The 20,133-nt window shown below is 41.0% G+C and overlaps 2 protein-coding genes across 6 annotated transcripts in view; one reads left to right on the top strand and one right to left on the bottom strand.

Moving 5' to 3' along the window:
• LOC128684112 (organic cation transporter protein-like) overlaps positions 1 to 20,133 on the top strand; it is a 664,663-nt gene that overhangs the window by 313,613 nt on the left and 330,917 nt on the right. The window lies entirely within an intron of this gene.
• Positions 1 to 20,133, bottom strand: part of LOC128706567 (uncharacterized) — a 71,045-nt gene that overhangs the window by 18,144 nt on the left and 32,768 nt on the right. For 4 of the 5 annotated variants that reach the window (XM_070090367.1, XM_070090357.1, XM_070090377.1 and 1 more), the window contains exons 3-4: positions 16,438 to 17,293; positions 12,825 to 12,907 (exon numbers count right to left, since the gene is read on the bottom strand). In XM_070090367.1, coding sequence (XP_069946468.1) covers positions 12,825 to 12,907; positions 16,438 to 17,293 — 939 coding nt within the window. The remainder of the gene's footprint in view (positions 1 to 12,824; positions 12,908 to 16,437; positions 17,294 to 20,133) is intronic. The other variant, XM_070090394.1, reaches the window with a different exon arrangement.

Genomic DNA, 20,133 nt, shown 5'->3' with positions numbered 1-20,133 from the left:
TGAAATAGTCACCAGCACGGCTTGCAACAGCTGTGTCAGGGTGATTTTCATCTATAAAGGTTTGCAGTTCAACCCACTGTGCACACATTTCCTTAATCTTTGAAGTAGGCACAATGGATTCCACAACTGGCATAGGCTTCTCAGGGTTAGCCCCAAACCCTTCAAAATCTTTCTTAATTTCCATACTAATTCTCACCCTTTTTACCACAGGGTTGGCACTAGAAGCTTTCTTGGGGCCCATGGTCACTTATTTTCCAGAAACAGCACCGAAAACACTGTAATAATACGAAATATTCCGAGTGTATGCTTGGATGTTACCGCGGAGGCTGGCTGGTAAACAATGGGACGGGCGGCACATGTGAGGGCACATTGGACGCGTCTCGGACGAAAATCGGTGAGCGGGTTTTTAATCGGTATGCGCGGCAAAAATTTTGCGATAAAAGTAAGCGGTATGCGGAAAAATCGCTATGTGATGCCATCGTTATGCGGGGGTCCACTGTACTATAGACACATAAACACACAATTTAAATAATTAGTTTATAAAGTTGTATTTCTTTTTGTAAAAGTAAAATTAAGGTGTGGTAGAATTGTGGTAACTGGAGAAGTGTGCTTGGCAACAGTCTTTTGTTTTGGTGGGAGGAGCTTAGCCAGTCTCTCTCTCTCTCCCTCTCACTGACTCCCTCTCTCTGTGGCTGACCTTCAACCTGGCAGGATCTCTGGGTCTTTCTCCTATCTTTTGGGGCATCATGTGTGCTCCAGGGGTGAGTTTTTATAATTTAAGTTTTGGCCACCATACCCAGGGTGACTAAAGTGTGTCAAAACACTGGTTAGCCCAGAGTTATGTCAAGGAGAGAGAAGGAAGAGTGTTGGAACACACCATGTGGAGCACAGGATGGAGTGTGTAGATTTGTTTTGAAAATGGAGGCTGTGATTGTATATTCTGTACATATCTATTGAGAATACAGTTATATTTTTATAGTAGTAGTTTACATAACCTGTGAAGAGGGCTGGTGAAAAGGTATCAGAGACACTCAAGATGATCAGCCATGATGTAAGTATTACCCCTAGACAAATAAGGCCATTAAGTAAAAGCTACCCCACACTAGAACATGTAGTGAGAACCTTACAATCAAAGTAATAAGGGACAAACCAACGTAACATGGGGGCCTGTCCGGGATAGTTATTTGACTGCTAAAATAACTCAAAACATTCTTGAACTATATGTGCTGGTATGGGGTAATAACAGTTGCATGTTTCTGGTAGAAGATTTACCAAGGTGGGTCAGTGGAAGTGTTGTTTTCATATATTAGTTTATAGGTTGTTTTTCTCCTAAGGTGGGGGAAAGGGAGTAACACATTTTTGTTGTGGTTATGGTAAGTGCTATGTGCATAGTTTACATTCAATTTGTGTTATTTTATGTGCCTGTGGGAAAACTTTGTCCACTGATACTGTAAGAGGGAAGCAAGTGTTTAAAGATAAAACTATGTCAGAAGATGAGTCTTCAGATTTTTTAGGCTTCAGGGAAGAAGGTAATAATTCATCAGTAAACATGCCTGTTAATAGTGAAGATGAGGAATCACCTACTCCAGGTGATATGGAAATGGAGAGAATGAGACTGAAATTAGCTGTACTAGAGGCTGAAATGAAATTAATGAAAGCTAAGGAGAAAGAACGTCAAAGGTTAGGAGGTTCAGAACAAGAGCCTGAGCAGTACTTTAACATAACTAAAGCTGCAAATTTTGTCCCTAAGTTTACAGAGAGTGACCCAGATAGGTATTTTTCTTTTTTTGAGAAGACTGCTTTGGAGCAAGGATGGCCCAAACAGAAGTGGGCTACCCTAGTTCGCACACAACTTGTAGGTAAAGGATTCCAAAGAGTAGAGACTCTGGAGGGGCAAGATTTTTCTGATTATGATAAGATTAAAGAGGAAGTATTGCTTGCCTACCAAATGATACCTGAGAAATATAGACAAAAGTTCAGGAATCAAAAATTTCAGGATGGGCAGACCTTAACTGAGTTTGGGAATGAGAAACTGTTCCTTTTTAAGAAATGGGTTTGTTCTAAAGGAGTTAATAAAGACTATAACAAATTAGTAGATCTGATGGTTCATGAGGAATTGTACAATACAATCCCTGTTGACCTCAGAGAGTATTTGGAGGACAAAAACCCAGATAATCTTTCAGAAGCACTGGATCTAGGTGACCGATTCTTGGCTCGCAGGGAATTGGTAAGTAAAAACAGTCATGCTGCTTTTAAAAATTTCCCCACTCATTCTAAACCTTATTCCAAGTCCTATGGTCATAAAGGTAAGTGGGACAAGAATTTTCAGGGACAAATGAAGGCTGAGGTGCCCTCTAAAATAGAAGGAAAAGGTAAGTCAGCTGGAGTTCAAAGTTTACCTAGACAATCAGATAATGTTTCAGGTCCTCGAGTAAACAGTACCAGTCCTACACCAAATGGTAAAAATACCTTTAAGAGTTTTATCTGTTACTACTGTAACAAAACTGGACACACACAAAAGTTTTGCTGGTCAAGGCGGCGAGATCAGGAAAGGGAGGAACCACCCCAGAGGACTCTAACTGCAGAGATACATCCAGTTGCCTGCATTAGGTCTTCAAGGCAAGGTGAGGAGGAACCTTTGGATCTAGACCCCAGGATGTGTATATTTTCTAGTAGGTCCACAGTTGGTTTGCAAAAGGATGTAGGCAGAGTTGAGAACATATTGTCCTTGAGAGATGGATGTAGCACCTACTCTTTGCTACATGCTGGAGTGCTACCAGTGTCTAAGGATACCTATACTGGGGTAGATATATTGTTGAAGGGTATTACGGGTTCAACCATAAGGACACCGGTACACAAATTATGGGTAGAATCTACATACCAAGTTGGCTATCTCCCTGTAGGTATCTCAGATGAAATTCCCTTCGAAGGGGTCGACCTCTTATTAGGGAATAATGTTATGGGCCTGTTAGACAGTGAGGAACAACTAGTTTGGGGGAAACCAAGTCCCAAATGTTGGGAGGAAATGGCTAGGAAAACCCTGCCAGACCTTCTCCCTGATGGTTCCACCATGAAAAGTATGGCTCATGATCATGCTACCAACAGTCTTCATGATATTTCTCATGAGGATGGTGAGGGCTTAAGTTTGGTAACTCTGCTTTCTGATGTTGAACTGCAGTCAACTGAAGAAAAGGATGTTCCAGCCAGAGCTGAGCATGATTGGAGAATGGATCAGTTAAATAGTGTGAGAGAGGCTGCACCTGCTAGGGTGCAATTAATTTCTGTGCAGGAAAATGTCGCTGTTGCTGAGGAAGAGATTTTACAGTTAAATAAGTGTTTTCATTTCAGGGAGGAAACTCTTATAAAGAATTCACCTCTGTTTGCAGTATCGATGGAAGGAGAACAAGGGCTTTGTCCTCAGGTGGTGATGTCCAAGGTTTCCAGGCATTTCTTCTGGTCTCAGCTGTGGGAGACTGTCAGAGAGCATATTGAGACCTATCATGCCTTTCAAATTATAGGGAAACCTAGTCGAAGTATTAAACCTGTTCCCCTTCAGCCGATTTCAGCACCAGGTGAACCCTTCAGCAAGCTGGTAGTGGATGTCGTTGGCCCACTCCCAAGGACCAGAATGGGAAATAATTATTTACTAACAATATTTGCTCCACTACCAGGTACCTGGAAGCAGTCCCTCTGCATAAGATAACTGCTCATGTAGTCTTAAGGGTTTTGATGAAGTTCTTTTTTCATGTTTGTTTTCCTCAAGCAGTGCAAAAAGACCAAGGGCCTAACTTTACCTCTAAGTCTTTTAGAAATGTTTTGAAGGGACTAAAAGTAGAGCCTCAGTGTTCAACTGTGTATCACTCTCCATCTCAAGGGGAAATAGAGAAATTACATCAAACCCTCAAGACAATGATGCAAGCCTATGGTATAGACAATACTAACAACTGGGATGAGAGGATCCCTTTCTTTGTATTTGCTGAGTGGGGAAGCACTCTGGAATCTCTGAGCTATTGGCTTGGGGAGGATGGTGATGCTCCCCCCTCGGAGCTTTTTCTCAGTTTCAGATACTGTTTGGCTCATATGAGGTGGATGGTACCAGTGAACGTGCCCATCAACCAGACCAGGATGATGATGTGGGACCATAATGTGAACCATAATACTCTGGAGGCTGGAGGGGAAGTGCTGATACTGGAGCCAATTCATGTGAAAATCTGTATGGCAAGTTGCTGTGAGCTGAACATGTTGTGGGGGAAGTTCCCAGGGGTTAGATATAAAACCCACACCCCCAAGCAAGAAAAGAATGAGTATAGGGTACACAATAACTGGTCAAAGGGTTTGAAGTTATGTCAAAAATTCAGAGAGACCAATGTTTTAATGGAATGTACAGGGCTGCAAAACAATAATCTGTATGAAAAATTGGAGATGGAGGAAGAAGTGAAATTCTTCCAACACCAGTTTGTAGTGCTTAGTGAGAGTCAGTGGGCATTCCCATGCTTCATGGTTCCCAAATTAGATGGCACCCTGGGCATAAACACTGACTACCACAAAGTACATTTAACAACTAAGGTTTACAGGATTAGAAAGATTGATACTTATGCACTAAGAGATGCAAACATTTTAAATAAGCTAAAACATGGAAGATGTGATTTCCATGGTCTGTGTTCAAGCACCATTTTAATGTGTGTAATGCAAATTGTGTTCATTGTGTGTTTAAAATTTGTGTGTGAGATGGAACGTGATGGTATTTGTGTAAACTTGATGTATCCAACCTGGGTGCAAAGAGATGTCTTTGGTGTTTGTTGTTGCACTGCGAGAGGTTGCAGAACTGTTACTGTCTATGAACAACCTTCTAAGTTTAAATGTCAACATTTTACCACAGGAAAGAAAATTTTCATTTTGGGGCTGGCTATTCAGCATTTGTACATGTCTCAGGATCTCTTCATCCTGTTCCTGTGTATAGTGACTAAAATCAGACTCTTAGAATGGGCTTGGTTCCTACAGCCTTTTAATTTGGAAGTCAAATATATAAAAGGCTCAGAGAATGTGGTTGCTGATGCTCTCTCTAGATGTTTCATGTAGATGCATGGTGCGTACTTTGTACATAGTGTTTGTCTTGTGCTGACCTTGTTGTTTTTGCAGTGGTGAACTCTCAGCGAGCCTGAGTACTCTCTACCAGCCATCTGACTGTGAAGGGTCGAGTCAGAGCCAAAAGTGTGACGAGGGTCAGGGTGTAAGTAAATGTGAGTTGAGGCAGTGGTTGACAACCTTCGGTAACATGAGACGTTCAGGAAGGTATGTGATGTTGTGTCTTGGTGTGCTCTATATACAAAACGGCCCGACGGTTTGCCTTTGTGGTCCCCTGGACCCCTCCATGTTCTATGTCAGCCTCCTCTTCATAAGTTTGGAGGATCTGTGTGGAGTGGGACCTCGGAAGATGGGCTCGAGTGCCTGACCATGTTAAGGATCGTGAGTGTTGACTGGAAGTCTCACTGTTTGGTTCGGCCACCAAGTGAGAGACACCTTGACATGTTTTGTGAAGTTTCCTGCCTGGTGTACACCTGACTGCTCTGGGTTTGGCTCTACTCTCGTCTCCTGATCAGGAAGATGCCACCCTGGAGTACCAGTTGCTTGCTGGATTACCGTAGCAGAGGCACAGGCCTGTTGGTGCGGGCTTTCACAGTGGGCATTGTGTGCAATTTTTGCATTGTAATGTGTATTGTTTAAAAGTCATTAAAATTGTAAATAGTTACACCCTTGAGTATATGGGTATGGTTAAAATGCTTTTCTAAAAAATTCTGCAATCTGTTGTAAATAACAGTAAAGTGAAGAGTAGTTATGGTGCTAGGAAATATGTAGCATTTCTAGTAGTCTTGTTTACCGCCTTCAGACTTAAGCAATATACTTTTTCCTAGCCGTATCCTGAGGGACACGGCTAGCTTTTGTGAGACTTCGTCTGGAGGTGGGGGTGTTATGGGGCTATAGGACCCAACATGTATTTATAAGTAACAGTTACTCTGGAATACCTAATTATATTGAATTGATGGGGACTTTGCTCTAAATGTCAGAAGGACTGATCAACCTTATGACTGAGAGGCAGCTGGGTCAAACCTATTTTTCTCAATATAATAGGTTATACTATAGACACATAAACACACAATTTAAATAATTAGTTTATAAAGTTGTATTTCTTTTTGTAAAAGTAAAATTAAGGTGTGGTAGAATTGTGGTAACTGGAGAAGTGTGCTTGGCAACAGTCTTTTGTTTTGGTGGGAGGAGCTTAGCCAGTCTCTCTCTCTCTCCCTCTCACTGACTCCCTCTCTCTGTGGCTGACCTTCAACCTGGCAGGATCTCTGGGTCTTTCTCCTATCTTTTGGGGCATCATGTGTGCTCCAGGGGTGAGTTTTTATAATTTAAGTTTTGGCCACCATACCCAGGGTGACTAAAGTGTGTCAAAACACTGGTTAGCCCAGAGTTATGTCAAGGAGAGAGAAGGAAGAGTGTTGGAACACACCATGTGGAGCACAGGATGGAGTGTGTAGATTTGTTTTGAAAATGGAGGCTGTGATTGTATATTCTGTACATATCTATTGAGAATACAGTTATATTTTTATAGTAGTAGTTTACATAACCTGTGAAGAGGGCTGGTGAAAAGGTATCAGAGACACTCAAGATGATCAGCCATGATGTAAGTATTACCCCTAGACAAATAAGGCCATTAAGTAAAAGCTACCCCACACTAGAACATGTAGTGAGAACCTTACAATCAAAGTAATAAGGGACAAACCAACGTAACAGATGGAAAGATACTTCTTAATGTACACCAAAAATGAAAGAAATCAGACCATAAATAATGGAGTTCACTTCTCAGCCATTAGCGGCCGCTTAGAGGTATATTTTTGTATGTTTTTTATGGTTATATTCTCGTTTTTTTCTGTCTCATTTGATAGAATGAAAGATATATTACAGAAACAGATATGATTTTGATTGCTTTCATGAAGAAAAGTACCTTGAAATTGCGCTCACAGTAGCGAAAATGTTCTATTCTTTAGTGAAGCTCAAGAGTAAACAAATGACATCACTGTCCAATACCTGTGCTCCTGCCAGTCCAAATTCCAATATGGAGTCAAGAATGGGTTGACATTATTTATACAATTATTACAATAATCCAGCAGTTTGCATAACAGTAAATCTTCTGTTTTTTTGTGAATAAAAATTCTAAATGGAGAGCAAGAGTAATATATGAGGGGTGTGAGAGAAAAGTTCAACAGATAGGAGTAGCGAGTTTGATTGCCGGCTGCTTGTTAAGGTAGGGTCAGTCTCGCTCTCGCTATCCCCTCCCCCCCTTCTCCCCACCCCGAAAGGTGACATGTGAGGCTCCGGCCAAACAGTAATCACTGGACTCACAGCTCCCAGCACAATTGTAAGTAAAAGCCTCTGCTCCTATTCTGGTGGATATTGGTTGAAAGCTTCACTTTTGACCAATAATAAACTTAGTTTACCTGGAGAGAGTTCCGGGGGTCAACGCCCCCGTGGCCCGGTCTGTGACCAGGCCTCCTGGTGGATCAGAGCCTGATCAACCAGGCTGTTACTGCTGGCTGCACGCAAACCAACGTGCGAGCCACAGCCCGGCTGGTCAGGTACCGACTTTAGGTGCTTGTCCAGTGCCAGCTTGAAGACTGCCAGTGGTCTTGGTAATCCCCCTTATGTATGCTGGGAGGCAGGTGAACTCTCTCGGGCCCCTGACACTTACTGTATGGTCTCTTAACGTGCTAGTGACACCCCTGCTTTTCATTGGGGGGGATGTTGCATCGTCTGCCAAGTCTTTTGCTTTCGTTGTGAGTGATTTTCGTGTGCAAGTTCGGTACTAATCCCTCTAGGATTTTCCAGGTGTATATAATCATGTATCTCTCCCACTTGTGTTCCAGGGAGTACAGATTCAGGAACTTCAAGCGCTCCCAGTAATTGAGGTGTTTTATCTCCGTTATGCGTGCCATGAAGGTTCTCTGTACATTTTCTAGGTCGGCAATTTCACCTGCCTTGAAAGGTGCTGTAAGTGTGCAGCAATATTCCAGCCTAGATAGAACAAGCGACCTGAAGAGTGTCATCATGGGCTTGGCATCCCTAGTTTTGAAGGTTCTCATTATCCATCCTGTCATTTTTCTAGCAGCTGCGATTGATACAATGTTATGGTCCTTGAAGGTGAGATCCTCCGACATGATCACTCCCAGGTCTTTGACGTTGGGTTTTCGCTCTATTTTGTGGCTGGTGGTAGCAGTTATGATAGTGGAAGAGGGTGGTAGCAGTTGTGATAGTGGTAGAGGGTGGTACTGATGGTGGTAGAGGGTGGCAGCAGTTGTGATAGTGGTAGAGGGTGGTAGTGATGGTGGTAGCAGTTGTGAGAGTGGTAGTGATGGTAGTGGTTGTGATGATGGTAGAGGGTGGTAATGGTTGTGATGGTGGTAGAAGGTGGTAGTGATGGTGGTAGAGGGTGGTAGCAGTTGTGATAGTGGTAGAGGGTGGTAGTGATGGTGGTAGAGGATGGTAGCAGTTGTGATAGTGGTAGAGGGTGGTAGTGATGGTAGTGGTTGTGATGGTGGTAGAGGATGGTAGTGGTTGTGATGGTGGTAGAGGGTGGTAGCAGTTGTGATAGTGGTAGAGGGTGGTAGCAGTTGTGATAGTGGTTGAGGGTGGTAGTGATGGTAGTGGTTGTGATGGTGGTAGAGGGTGGTAGTGGTTGTGATGGTGGTAGAGAATGCCTTCTTCAGTGATTCAGCGATCTTACTAACTCCTCCAATGTTGTTGGAGTTATATAGGGCTACAGAAAACACTGCCACCTCAGCTGATGCTTCACCACCATTATGGATGGCTTATGCTCTCAGTGGCCCTTGTACACCCAACAACAATACAACACAACACCTCTCGTGACATACATAATGACTTATTTTATTCATTCTAGAGTATATTCCATGTCTCTATGTTATTAATATTGTTTATTATTAGTTGAATTGTGATTGAAAATAAGCCATAGAGTTGATATTAGTGTCATATTCTCCAACAATAAACTCTCCTTCCCTCCCTCTGCCCCATCTGTCATACACCAACAAGAGTCTTCAGTAAAGGTAAGTGTGATGTTAAATGTTCATTTATACATTTTATTAGTGCTTTACGTTTATTTGGCATTCTTTTCTGCATGTAAATCTATATTTAAGCTAGGGAAGTGACCCCTGAAGTGACCTAGAGTTCTTATGAAGGGGGATTCCCCTTCCAAACAATAACCTCTCTTCCCTCTCTCCTCCTCCCTGTCTTCCATTCATCAACGACAGCCTTCAATAAAGGTAATTGTCATGCTGAATGTTCATTCTTTTGTGCATGTAAATCTATCTTTAAGGTAAAAAAATTTTTTTTTGATACTTCTGGGCATCTGGAATGAGTTAATTGGATTTACATGATTTCTTATAGGGAAAATAGATTCGCAAATCATCAGTTTCGATAACAGTCACACTCTCAAGAACGAATTATGAAAAACAAGGGTCCACTGTATAAATTAGCGTAAACTTGACAACCCTACATCTGTTGTTTAATCTATTGTGGCTTTGGGGAAGTCCATGGGGTTGGATGTGAGTGGCCAAGATGTGGAAGAGTTGGTGGACAACCTTCTGGAATGGATTAAGGATGAAAAACAGGGGTCTACTGTATATAATTTTTAATTGTTTAAAATGTGGAGACCTAAAAGAAGCAAAGTTGCCTGCCATTTTTTTTTGGGGGGGGGGGGGGGGGGGGGGCAAAGAACATTACCCTATTTTTCCCGTATGTTCTTCAGTTTCTTTTAGACGATTTTTGTCTTAGACACTATTTTCAAGAATATAACTACTGTCATAATTGACGGTCAACTGTATAACCAATTTATGACACATAATTCAGTACGAGATATTTAGTATTTTTATTTCTCTTTATGAAAACTTTTAGAAATCATGTTAATCCAGAGTGTCAAGCACCAAGAAATGTAGATTAACCCTTTGAAAGTTGAGACCCCTGCTCACAAACTTACTCACAGTGCCAAAGAATTTAAAAAAAAAAAAATTGTGAAATGATAAAGAATCTTTTTCTGAAGGTAATGAAACCCAAGTTTGAAATTTAATGGAAAACTTATGAAATTACACTCTCATGAAGTTAGTGGTCTTGGCAATATTTACACACTGGCAATTTCACCCCTTTATGCCATATTTTGGGGAAATTCCTTTGTTCTAATCATCCAGACTCATAAGTATTTCGCTAGAACTCTTTTTACTCTATCGATTGAGTACAAGAAATCACTTGTTTACCTATTTTAACTACACAAAAAAGTGATCAGAAATTACTAATTTGGTCAATTTCACACAAAATTCAAGAAAGGCCAATTTCAAAATAGGGACCAGAATTAACAAAGCAGACATTCCTGGCATTAAAATAATTTCTCTGTTCATTAGTTACATTTCCAGGTCCCTCATATATTATGCTTATTTTTCATTTTAAATTTTTATTCACACAAAACATAGATGATTTACTGTTATTCAAATTACTGCATAATGTGTAATATTTGTATAAATAATATCAGTGCATTTGTAAATGCATATGAGACCCACCAATTGACGTGTATTGGACGTGTGATGTGATTTGCTTACTCTTGAACATTGTCAAAAATCAAACATTTCTGCTACTTGGAGCTCAATTTCAAGCAATTTTTTTTTTCAGTAAACCATTCAAAATCACTAATATTTCTGTAATGTTTTCCATTCTATCAAATGATTCCAAGAAAACGAGAATACAACCATAAATACCATACAAAAATACACTGTAAAGTCACTGTTTTAACCCTTTCAGGGTCCGTCCCGTAGATCTACGGCTTTACGCTCAGGGTCCAAACCGTAGATCTACGCCAAAATTCTAGCGGCGTCAGATTTAGCACGAGAAGGCTGGTAGGCCTACATCTGAGAGAATGGGTCTGGGTGGTCAGTGTGCACACTATAGAAAAAATCTGGATGCCCACATGGCATTGTGGGAACACCGCCAAAGTAGCTTTGTTCATCATGCCCGGCGGCAAGGAAGCTCTCACTCTCCGGGCAAATTCTGACTCTCCTCTTCACAACTTACAGTTCTAAGACTGATGGAAGTACAGCTGAAGAGGAATTCTAAGGTTTTGAACCATATGGTACCATTGTACCATATGGTACAATGGTACCATATGGTACAATGGTGCCATGTCATACAATGGTATCATATGGTACAATGTGCCAATGGTACATTGTACCATATAGTACAGGGTACAGGGACCCTAATGGAAATAAATCTCTCTGACTTTTTTGGTTATCCTAGGTTCTCCAAGCATATGCTGCTAAGTATGATATTCTACGTAACTTTATTTGTGTATACCTAAATAAACTTACTTACGATGCCACATGCGCTTGAGTAAGTTTATTCAGGTGTACACAAATACAATTACATAGATTATCACACATAGCAGCATATGTATAAAATCCTAGGATAACCCAAAAAAGTCAGGGTGACTTATTTTCATAGGGATCCCTGTATCTGTACCATATGGTGTCCTGTACCACATGGTACCCTGTACCATATGGTACCCTGCACCATATGGTACCCTACACCATATGGTACCCTGCACCATATGGTACTCTGCACCATATGGTACCCTGTACCATATGTTATCCTGTACTGTATTGTACCCTATACCATATAGTACAAAGTACCATATGGTACCCTGTAACATATGGTATGATGTACCATATGGTCAATAGGACATGTTGGTGGCAGCAGGCACCAGCCAAGACTGAGTGAGTGGCAACACAAGCCAGCTACTGACTCAGCAGTTTCCAAGACAAAGCGCTCTGTCATCCACCTCAAGTAACGTGTCGAGTTCCTGTACATTTGTAAATATATAATAGAACATTACTAATATACAACATTTTTGCATATTTTTGTTGTAAACAATTATTGTAAACAAAATAATGATGAAAATACTAGTGTGTTTATTGTGTTGAATACAACAGTACCATATAGCACCATATGGTATCATTGCACTGTATTACCTGGAGTTTACCTGGAGAGAGTTCCGGGGGTCAACGCCCCCGCGGCCCGGTCTGTGACCAGGCCTCCATTGTACCAAGTGGGACCACTGCACCATATGGTACCATTGCACCATATGGTACCATTGCACCATATGGTACCATTGTATCATATGATACCATTGTACCAAATGGTGCCATTCATACACAAATAACCCGCACATAAAAGTGAGAAGCTTACGACGACGTTTCGGTCCGACTTGGACCATTTACAAAGTCACACTAACCAGAAGTGGAGCAGGACGGCTATATATAGGCAGGAAGAGGTGGTGGTAGTAGTAGTACAAGAATGGTATATAATACTGACAAGATGAAATTAAGACACATGCGCAACACCCGGGCATCTCTATCGTAGACGCTTCGCCATCCAGTGGCTGGCTGGATGGCCAGTACACTACTGTATAAACATTTAAAAACATACTAAAAATTTTATAAATGGTGCAAGGGTGACATCTTAGGAAAGTGACTCCGTCGTTATGTGAGAAGCTGTACTGCATACTCTGACTATGCAGACCCATTCTCTCACATGAAGCTGCTTGAATTTTGGCACAGAATTACGGCTTTAAAGCTGTAATATTACAGCACCGAAACCAAAAGGGTTAATATCGAAATGAATATCCCAAAACTAGAAAATTATGTGACTTATAATATGGGTTAGAAAGAAGCAAATTTTGTTTATTAGAAACTTTGCTGATTGGTTCTTACCTCTTCATTCTTGTTCCAACTGCAGTCTTCTGAAAGTGACCAGAGGGGGTCACACTGATCTTCCTCCATTACTCTGTCATCTCCTTCAAATAAGAATTAGGATTCACACTTGTGCATGATCAGTTTGTTGGATTTCATTAAAAATCCATGTGCAGTATCATATTCTGCTTAATAACAGTAAAATTTAACATTTTTTTTTTTTTTTTAACAAGTCGGCAGTCTCCCACTGAGGCAGGGTGACCCAAAAAGAAAGAAAATCCCCAACAAGAAAATACTTTCATCATTCAACACTTTCACCTCACTCACACATAATCACTGTTTTTGCAGAGATGCTCAGAATACAACAGTCTAGAAGTATATACGTATAAAAATACACAATACAGTGGACCCTCGCCTAATGATATTAATCCGTTCCTGAGAGCTCAACGTTAGGCGAAATTATCGTTAGGCGAATTAATTTTCCCCATAAGAAATAATGGAAATCAAATTAATCCGTTCCTGACACCCCAAAGTATGAAAAAAAAAAAATTTTACCACATAAAATATTAATTTTAATACACACAAACTGAAGAAGACATGCACAGTTACATGACACTTACCTTTATTGAAGATCTGGTGATGACTGATGGGATGGGAGGAGGGGAGAATGTGGATGGTCTTAGTGTTTAGAAGGGGAATCCCCTTCCATTAGGACTTGAGGTAGCAAGTCCTTTTTCGGGGTTACTTCCCTTCTTTTAATGCCACTAGGACCAGCTTGAGAGTCACTGGACTTCTGTCGCACAACATATCTGTCCATAGAGGCCTGTACCTCCCGTTCCTTTATGACTTTCCTAAAGCGTTTCACAACATTGTTAGTGTAATAGTCACCAGCACAGCTTGCAATAGTTGTGTCAGGGTGATTTTCATCAAAAAAGGTTTGCACTTTAAGCCACACTGCACACATTTCCTTAATCTTTGAAGTAGGCAACTTCTTCAATTTCTCTCTCCCCTCCTCCGAAGCAGTTTCCTCAGGTGTGGCCTCTTGCTGTTGAAGATGATCTTGCAGCTCATCAGTGGTTAGTTCTTCATTGTCCTCCTCCACCAACTCTTCCACATCCTCCCCACTAACCTCCAACCCCAAGGACTTCCCCAATGCCACAAAGGATTCCTCAACTGGCATACGCTTCTCAGGGTTAGCCTCAAATCCTTCAAAATACCTTTTGTCTACACATTCTGGCCACAGTTTCTTCCAAGCAGAGTTCAAGGTCCTCTTAGTCACTCCCTCCCATGCCTTACCTATAAGGTTTACACAGTTGAGGATATTAAAGTGATCTCTCCAAAGCTCTCTTAGAGTCAATTGAGTTTCTGAGGTCACTACAAAGCACCTTTCAAACAGAGCTTTTCTGTACAGTTTTTTGAAGTTTGCAATGACCTGCTGGTCCATGGGCTGCAGGAGAGGAGTGGTATTAGGAGGCAAAAACTTGATCTTAATGAAGCTCATGTCTGCAGAAAGTCGCTCTGCCACGTCTGAAGGATGACCAGGAGCATTGTCTAATACCAGGAGGCACTTAAGGTCAAATTTATTTTCATTTAGGTAATTTTTCACAGTGGGGGCAAATGCATGGTGTAACCAGTCATAGAAAAAGTCCCTAGTGACCCATGCCTTACTATTTGCCCTCCACAGCACACACAAATTAGCCTTGAGGATATTCTTTTGCCTGAACGCTCTGGGTGTTTCAGAGTGATACACCAATAAAGGCTTCACTTTGCAATCACCACTAGCATTGGCACACATCAACAGAGTAAGCCTGTCTTTCATAGGCTTATGTCCTGGGAGTGCCTTTTCCTCCTCAGTAATGTAGGTCCTGCTTGGCATTTTCTTCCAAAACAGGCCTGTTTCGTCACACTTAAACACTTGTTCAGGTTTCAATCCTTCAGCCTCTATGTACTCCTTGAATTCATGCACAGATTTTTCAGTTGTTTTGTGGTCCAAACTGGCAGCCTCACCATGCCTTATCACACTATGTATGCCACTACGATTCTTAAATCTCTCAAACCAACCTTTGCTGGCCTTAAATTCACTCACATCACCACTAGTTGCAGGCATTTTTCTAATTAAATCCTCATGCAACTTCCTAGCCTTTTCACATATGATCGCTTGAGAGATGCTATCTCCTGCTATCTGTTTTTCGTTTATCCACACCAATAACAGTCTCTCAACATCTTCTATCACTTGCGATCTCTGTTTCGAAAACAAAATTGCACCTTTGGCAAGAACAGCTTCCTTGATTGCCGTTTTCTTGGCCACAATAGTAGCGATGGTTGATTGGGGTTTACTATACAACCTGGCCAGCTCGGAGACACGCACTCAACTTTCATACTTAGCAATGATCTCTTTCTTCATATCCTAGTAATTCTCACCCTTATTCCTGTAGGGTTGGCACTAGAAGCTTTCTTGGGGCCCATGGTCACTTATTTTGCAGGTGAAATCACAAAAAACGCTGTGATAATACGAAATGTTCCGATTGTATGCTTGGATGTGACCGCGGAGGCTGGCTTATAAACACTGCCACCCACGGAACAAGTGAGGCTGGCTCTGGCCGCACGTGGACGCGTCTTGGACGAATCGCATTGAGCAAGTTTTTTAGTGCGAGGTGAGGCAAAATTTTTGCGTTAAAATGTATCGCTAGGCAGATTTAACGTTATGCGATGCCATCGTTAGGCGAGGGTCCACTGTATATTCCTCCAAACTGCCAATATCCCAAACCCCTCCTTTAAAGTGCAGGCATTGTACTTCCCATTTCCAGGACTCAAGTCTGGCTATATAAAATAACCGGTTTCCCTGAATTCCTTCACTAAATATTATCTTGCTCACACTCGAACAGCTCGTCAGGTCCCAAATACCATTCGTCTCCATTCACTCCTATCTAACACGCTCATGCACACTTACTGGAAATCCAAGCCCCTCACCCACACAACCTCCTTTAACCTCTCCCTTCAACCCTTTCAAGGACGACCCCTACCCCACTTTCCTTCCCCTACAGATTTATATACTGTACTCTCCATGTCATTCTATTTTGATCCATTCTCTCCTCTAAATGATCAAACCACCTCAACAACCCCTCTTCAGCCCTCTGACTAATACTTTTATTAACTCCACACCTTCTCCTAATTTCCATACTCCGAATTTTCTGCATAATATTTACACCACACATTGCCCTTAGACAGGACATCTCCACTGCCTCCAACCGCTGTCTCGCTGCAGCATTTACAACCCAAGCTTCACACCCATATAAGAGTGTTGGTACCACTATACTTTCATACATTCCCTTCTTTGCCTCCATAGATAATGTTCTTTGTCTCCACATATACCTCAATGCACCACTCACTTTTTTTCCCTCATCAATTCTATGATTAACCTCATCCTTCATAAATCCACCCGCTGATACGTCAACTCCCAAATATCTAAAAACATTCACTTCTTCCATATTCCTCTTTCCCAATTTGATATCCAATTTTACAAGAAATTCTATCTAAATAAATTTACTGTATACATTATTTATATAATGGGTAAAATTATATATATTTATATGAAAGAATGTGTACATGTGATTTGATTTTTTAAGTGACTTACGAGTATTTTTTAAAGCCGTGATAGGTTGTAGATCCTTGGCAAGCCCTGCAAAGGTGGGATTTGTGGAGAAGAGTGCCATCACAATGTCCCGTGGGGCTTCATTAGTAGAGAAGCCATGAGCCTTCAGTAGCTGACAACAGTCAGGACTGAGCAGATTGTGGTTAAGTTGACAGACATCATCAGAACATCCCTTTAATCCCTTGAGAAAGCTCAAGCATACATGGAGTGCCCCACAATCAGACTGGCCACAGCCTCCTTCATTGTAGCCACGGCACACATCCAGCTGGCCCTCAACACCATTAAGGGCCTTCCTACAAGTAGACCTGAAGAGCTTTTTGAGTGTTACAAAAGTAAGCATCTCAAGATACAAACGAGAAAGAACTCTCATATTTCGACTGGTGTGCCAATTATGACCCAGTGGACAACTCTTGTCACTACACCAATCCTTAACATACTTTGGGCAAATATGCACATTATTACAAGATGAGACCTGGCATCCCACTGGTCCAGAGTGTGCAGAACAGATACTTACACATGGTGTCAACTGCACAACATTTCCATTAAAGGAAAATATATCCTCATGCTGTGAAATTATTTCTTGTACACTTAGAGGTTCCAGAAGTTTTTCCTCCTCAAGCTCTTGGAGGGTGGCACTGAGATAAGGAAATTCTGCTAATGTAGTAACAAGGAGGTGAGGTGTGACTCGAGTGCTGCATCTAGGCACAGGCTGATGATAGTTCTCACTGCTTGGCTGCCAGTTATTATGTTTCACCCAGCAGTCCCATGTGGTAACAGATAAACCATGTGGTGTTGTCAGATTCCCCCTGCCACTCCATTTGCTGTTATCATTTCTAACCTGAAATATAATATGTTATTAAAATGAGAGTAACTCAAATTCCAAATACAGACAACCCTACAAATTTGTTTGCTTCCTTATTCACAGATTTCAATTAACTAACATTTTTACTGATGAGTAACCAAAAATAGATTAAATTATCCAATGTTTTTTTTTGGCTCCATGGCTTTTCCACACCCAAATCTCTTGTTATTTTGGTTATTCTTGTGAATGATAACATTAGCCAAAGATCCAATACCTCTATAACAAGAATTGCCCTAAAAAAACTAAACAGATCACAGCTAAGAGACTGAACAGTCCCTGGCTAACACCCAGCATCCTCAAATCCATAAATATAAAGCACCTATATGAAAAACAGTACAGAATGGGTCTAATAACCAGAGACCAAACAAAACATTACTCATCAATCCTAACCAGCCTGATAAGGTTACGTAAGGTTCGTCAGGAAACAGGACAAGCATTTCTTGACGCAGGTCTTAGGCACATGATGACCTGCCATTGGAGCTTTTGGTCATCTGACAGAGGCCTTCTGCTGGCTTACCGGTCCACCCCTTTAAAAATTATGGTCAGTTATATCCATTTAGATAATTTTCTTTATTACCAGCCTGATAAGAAAGGCAAAAAAACTGTATTATGAGAACAGATTATTTAACTTAAAGGATGATACAAAAAAGACCTGGAAAACCCTATCTGAAATTCTAGGAACCAAAAAGATACCAGGAAACAGAACAATCAAACTAACAAAACCAGATTAACCCCAACTCCCACCAACTGAAACAGCAAACAGACTCAATGTTTTCTTCTCCACCATAGTATAAAACCTGGCGAGCAAAATCCCAAGCTCAAACACCCCACCTAACAACTACCTCACTGGCACCTACCCGAACACACTATTCCTAGCTCCGACTAACCCAACAGATGTCTCACTTATTATCAACACACTAAAGAACAAGGCAGGAGATTTAAATAACTTAACACCCTTTAAATACAAAAAAGCTTCACAGCTGGGAGTGATAATGTCAGAGGATCTCGCCTTCAAAGACTACAACAATGTATCTACCTCATCCACTAGGAAAAATGATAGGATGGATAATGAGAACCTTCAAAACTAGGGACGCCAAGCCCATGATAATTCTCTTCAAATCGTTTGTGCTCTCTAGGCTGGAATACTGCTGTACACTAACGGCCCCCTTCAAGGCTGGCGACATTGCAGACCTGGAGAGTGTACAAAGAACTTTCACAGCACACATAAGTACAATAAGGCACTTAAACTACTGGGAACGGTTGAAGGTCCTTGATCTATATTCCCTTGAATGCAGGCAAGATACATGATAATATACACTTGGAAGGTCCTGGAGGGATTGGTACCAAACCTGCACTCGAAAATCACTCCCTATGAAAGCAAAAGACTCACCAGGAGATGCAACATTCCCCCGATGAAAAGCAGAGGCTCCACGGGTACACTGAGAGACAACACAATAAGTGTCTGGGGCCCCAAGACTGTTCATTTGCCTCCCAGCATACATAAGGGGGATTACCAATAGACCCCTGGCTGTCTTCAAGAAGGCACTGGACAGGCACATAAAGTCAGTACCTGACCAACTGGGCTGTGGTTCGTACGTCAGCTTGCGTGTGGCCAGCAGTAACAGCCTAGTTGATCAGACCCTGACCCACCATGAGGCCTGGTCTCAGACTGGGTCGTGGGGGCGTTGACCCCCGAAACCCTTTCCAGGTAAGTCAACTGTCACCAATTACTGCAACACTCTTTAACCCTTAAATGGTCCAAACAGATCGACGTTCAAATTTGTAGTGCTCCGAAAGTAGATCTACTTTTTTTTACATATTTTCAAATATAAAAAAAAAAATGTAGATAAAAGTTTTTTTTTACATGTTTTCAAATGTAAAACAAAAAAGATCTACATTTTTTTACATACTTTCAGATGTTGAAAAAATGTATATATACGTTTGGACCATTTAAGGGTTAAGGGAGGGGAGAGCAGAATCACCAACTTTTTTTTTTATCAGATTTCAATGGAATTCTTACATTGGATTAAGCAGCTTAAAAAACATAGAGGCTGTGTTTGCTTTGACTGCTAGCCTTCAAGTTAGATAGAAAAAAAAATTTTTGCACAATTTTATGGGTCCTAGGACTTTCCAGTTTCTACTAAATTGCGAAGATGTACAATGCTGTAGTTGACATCAGATGAAAGATAAAGGCTAGATTAATAATGACCCAGAGCAGTTTAGTGATAATGTCAGTAGATTCCATAAAAAAATTGTTGAAGTCAGTAATTTTGTTTTTATTGTTTTTTCGTGTACAAAAAAAATTATAAAAAAAACAAAGCTGTAAACAGTATCACAAATCCACTGTGGATGTTTGTAGAACTATCATTCCTCAATAACGTCTGCAAAAATCATGACAATCCCATTAATATTTATCGCAGGAGATGGATTACAGTCACTCTGTCTGACTTTTTTGGGTTATCCTAGGTTCTCTACACATATGCTGCTATGTATGATAATTCTATGTAACTGTATCTGTGTATACCTGAATAAATTTACTTACTTACTTACTTACTTACAACTTATTTCTGATTTATTATTGATTTTGTTGGGTGTGAAACTCTACGGTTACTGCACACCAACTCTGAACGTGTTGCACCCCTCCTTGCTTGTTGACAGCCTGATAGCTACTAAGGCAGACACTGACCTCGCTCCACACACTAGCCAGCACAGAAGATGCCATGTAGAGTATTTACAATGAAACAATCATAAAAATCATAATTTTTGGAGAAAAAAAGAAAAAAAAAAACATTAATTGCCAACATGTATTTTTGCTG

Source organism: Cherax quadricarinatus, chromosome 3, assembly GCF_038502225.1.
Source record: "Cherax quadricarinatus isolate ZL_2023a chromosome 3, ASM3850222v1, whole genome shotgun sequence".
Taxonomy (NCBI): domain Eukaryota; kingdom Metazoa; phylum Arthropoda; class Malacostraca; order Decapoda; family Parastacidae; genus Cherax; species Cherax quadricarinatus.
Note: the sequence above shows the minus strand (reverse complement) of the source record. Positions and strands in the feature narration are given on the sequence as shown.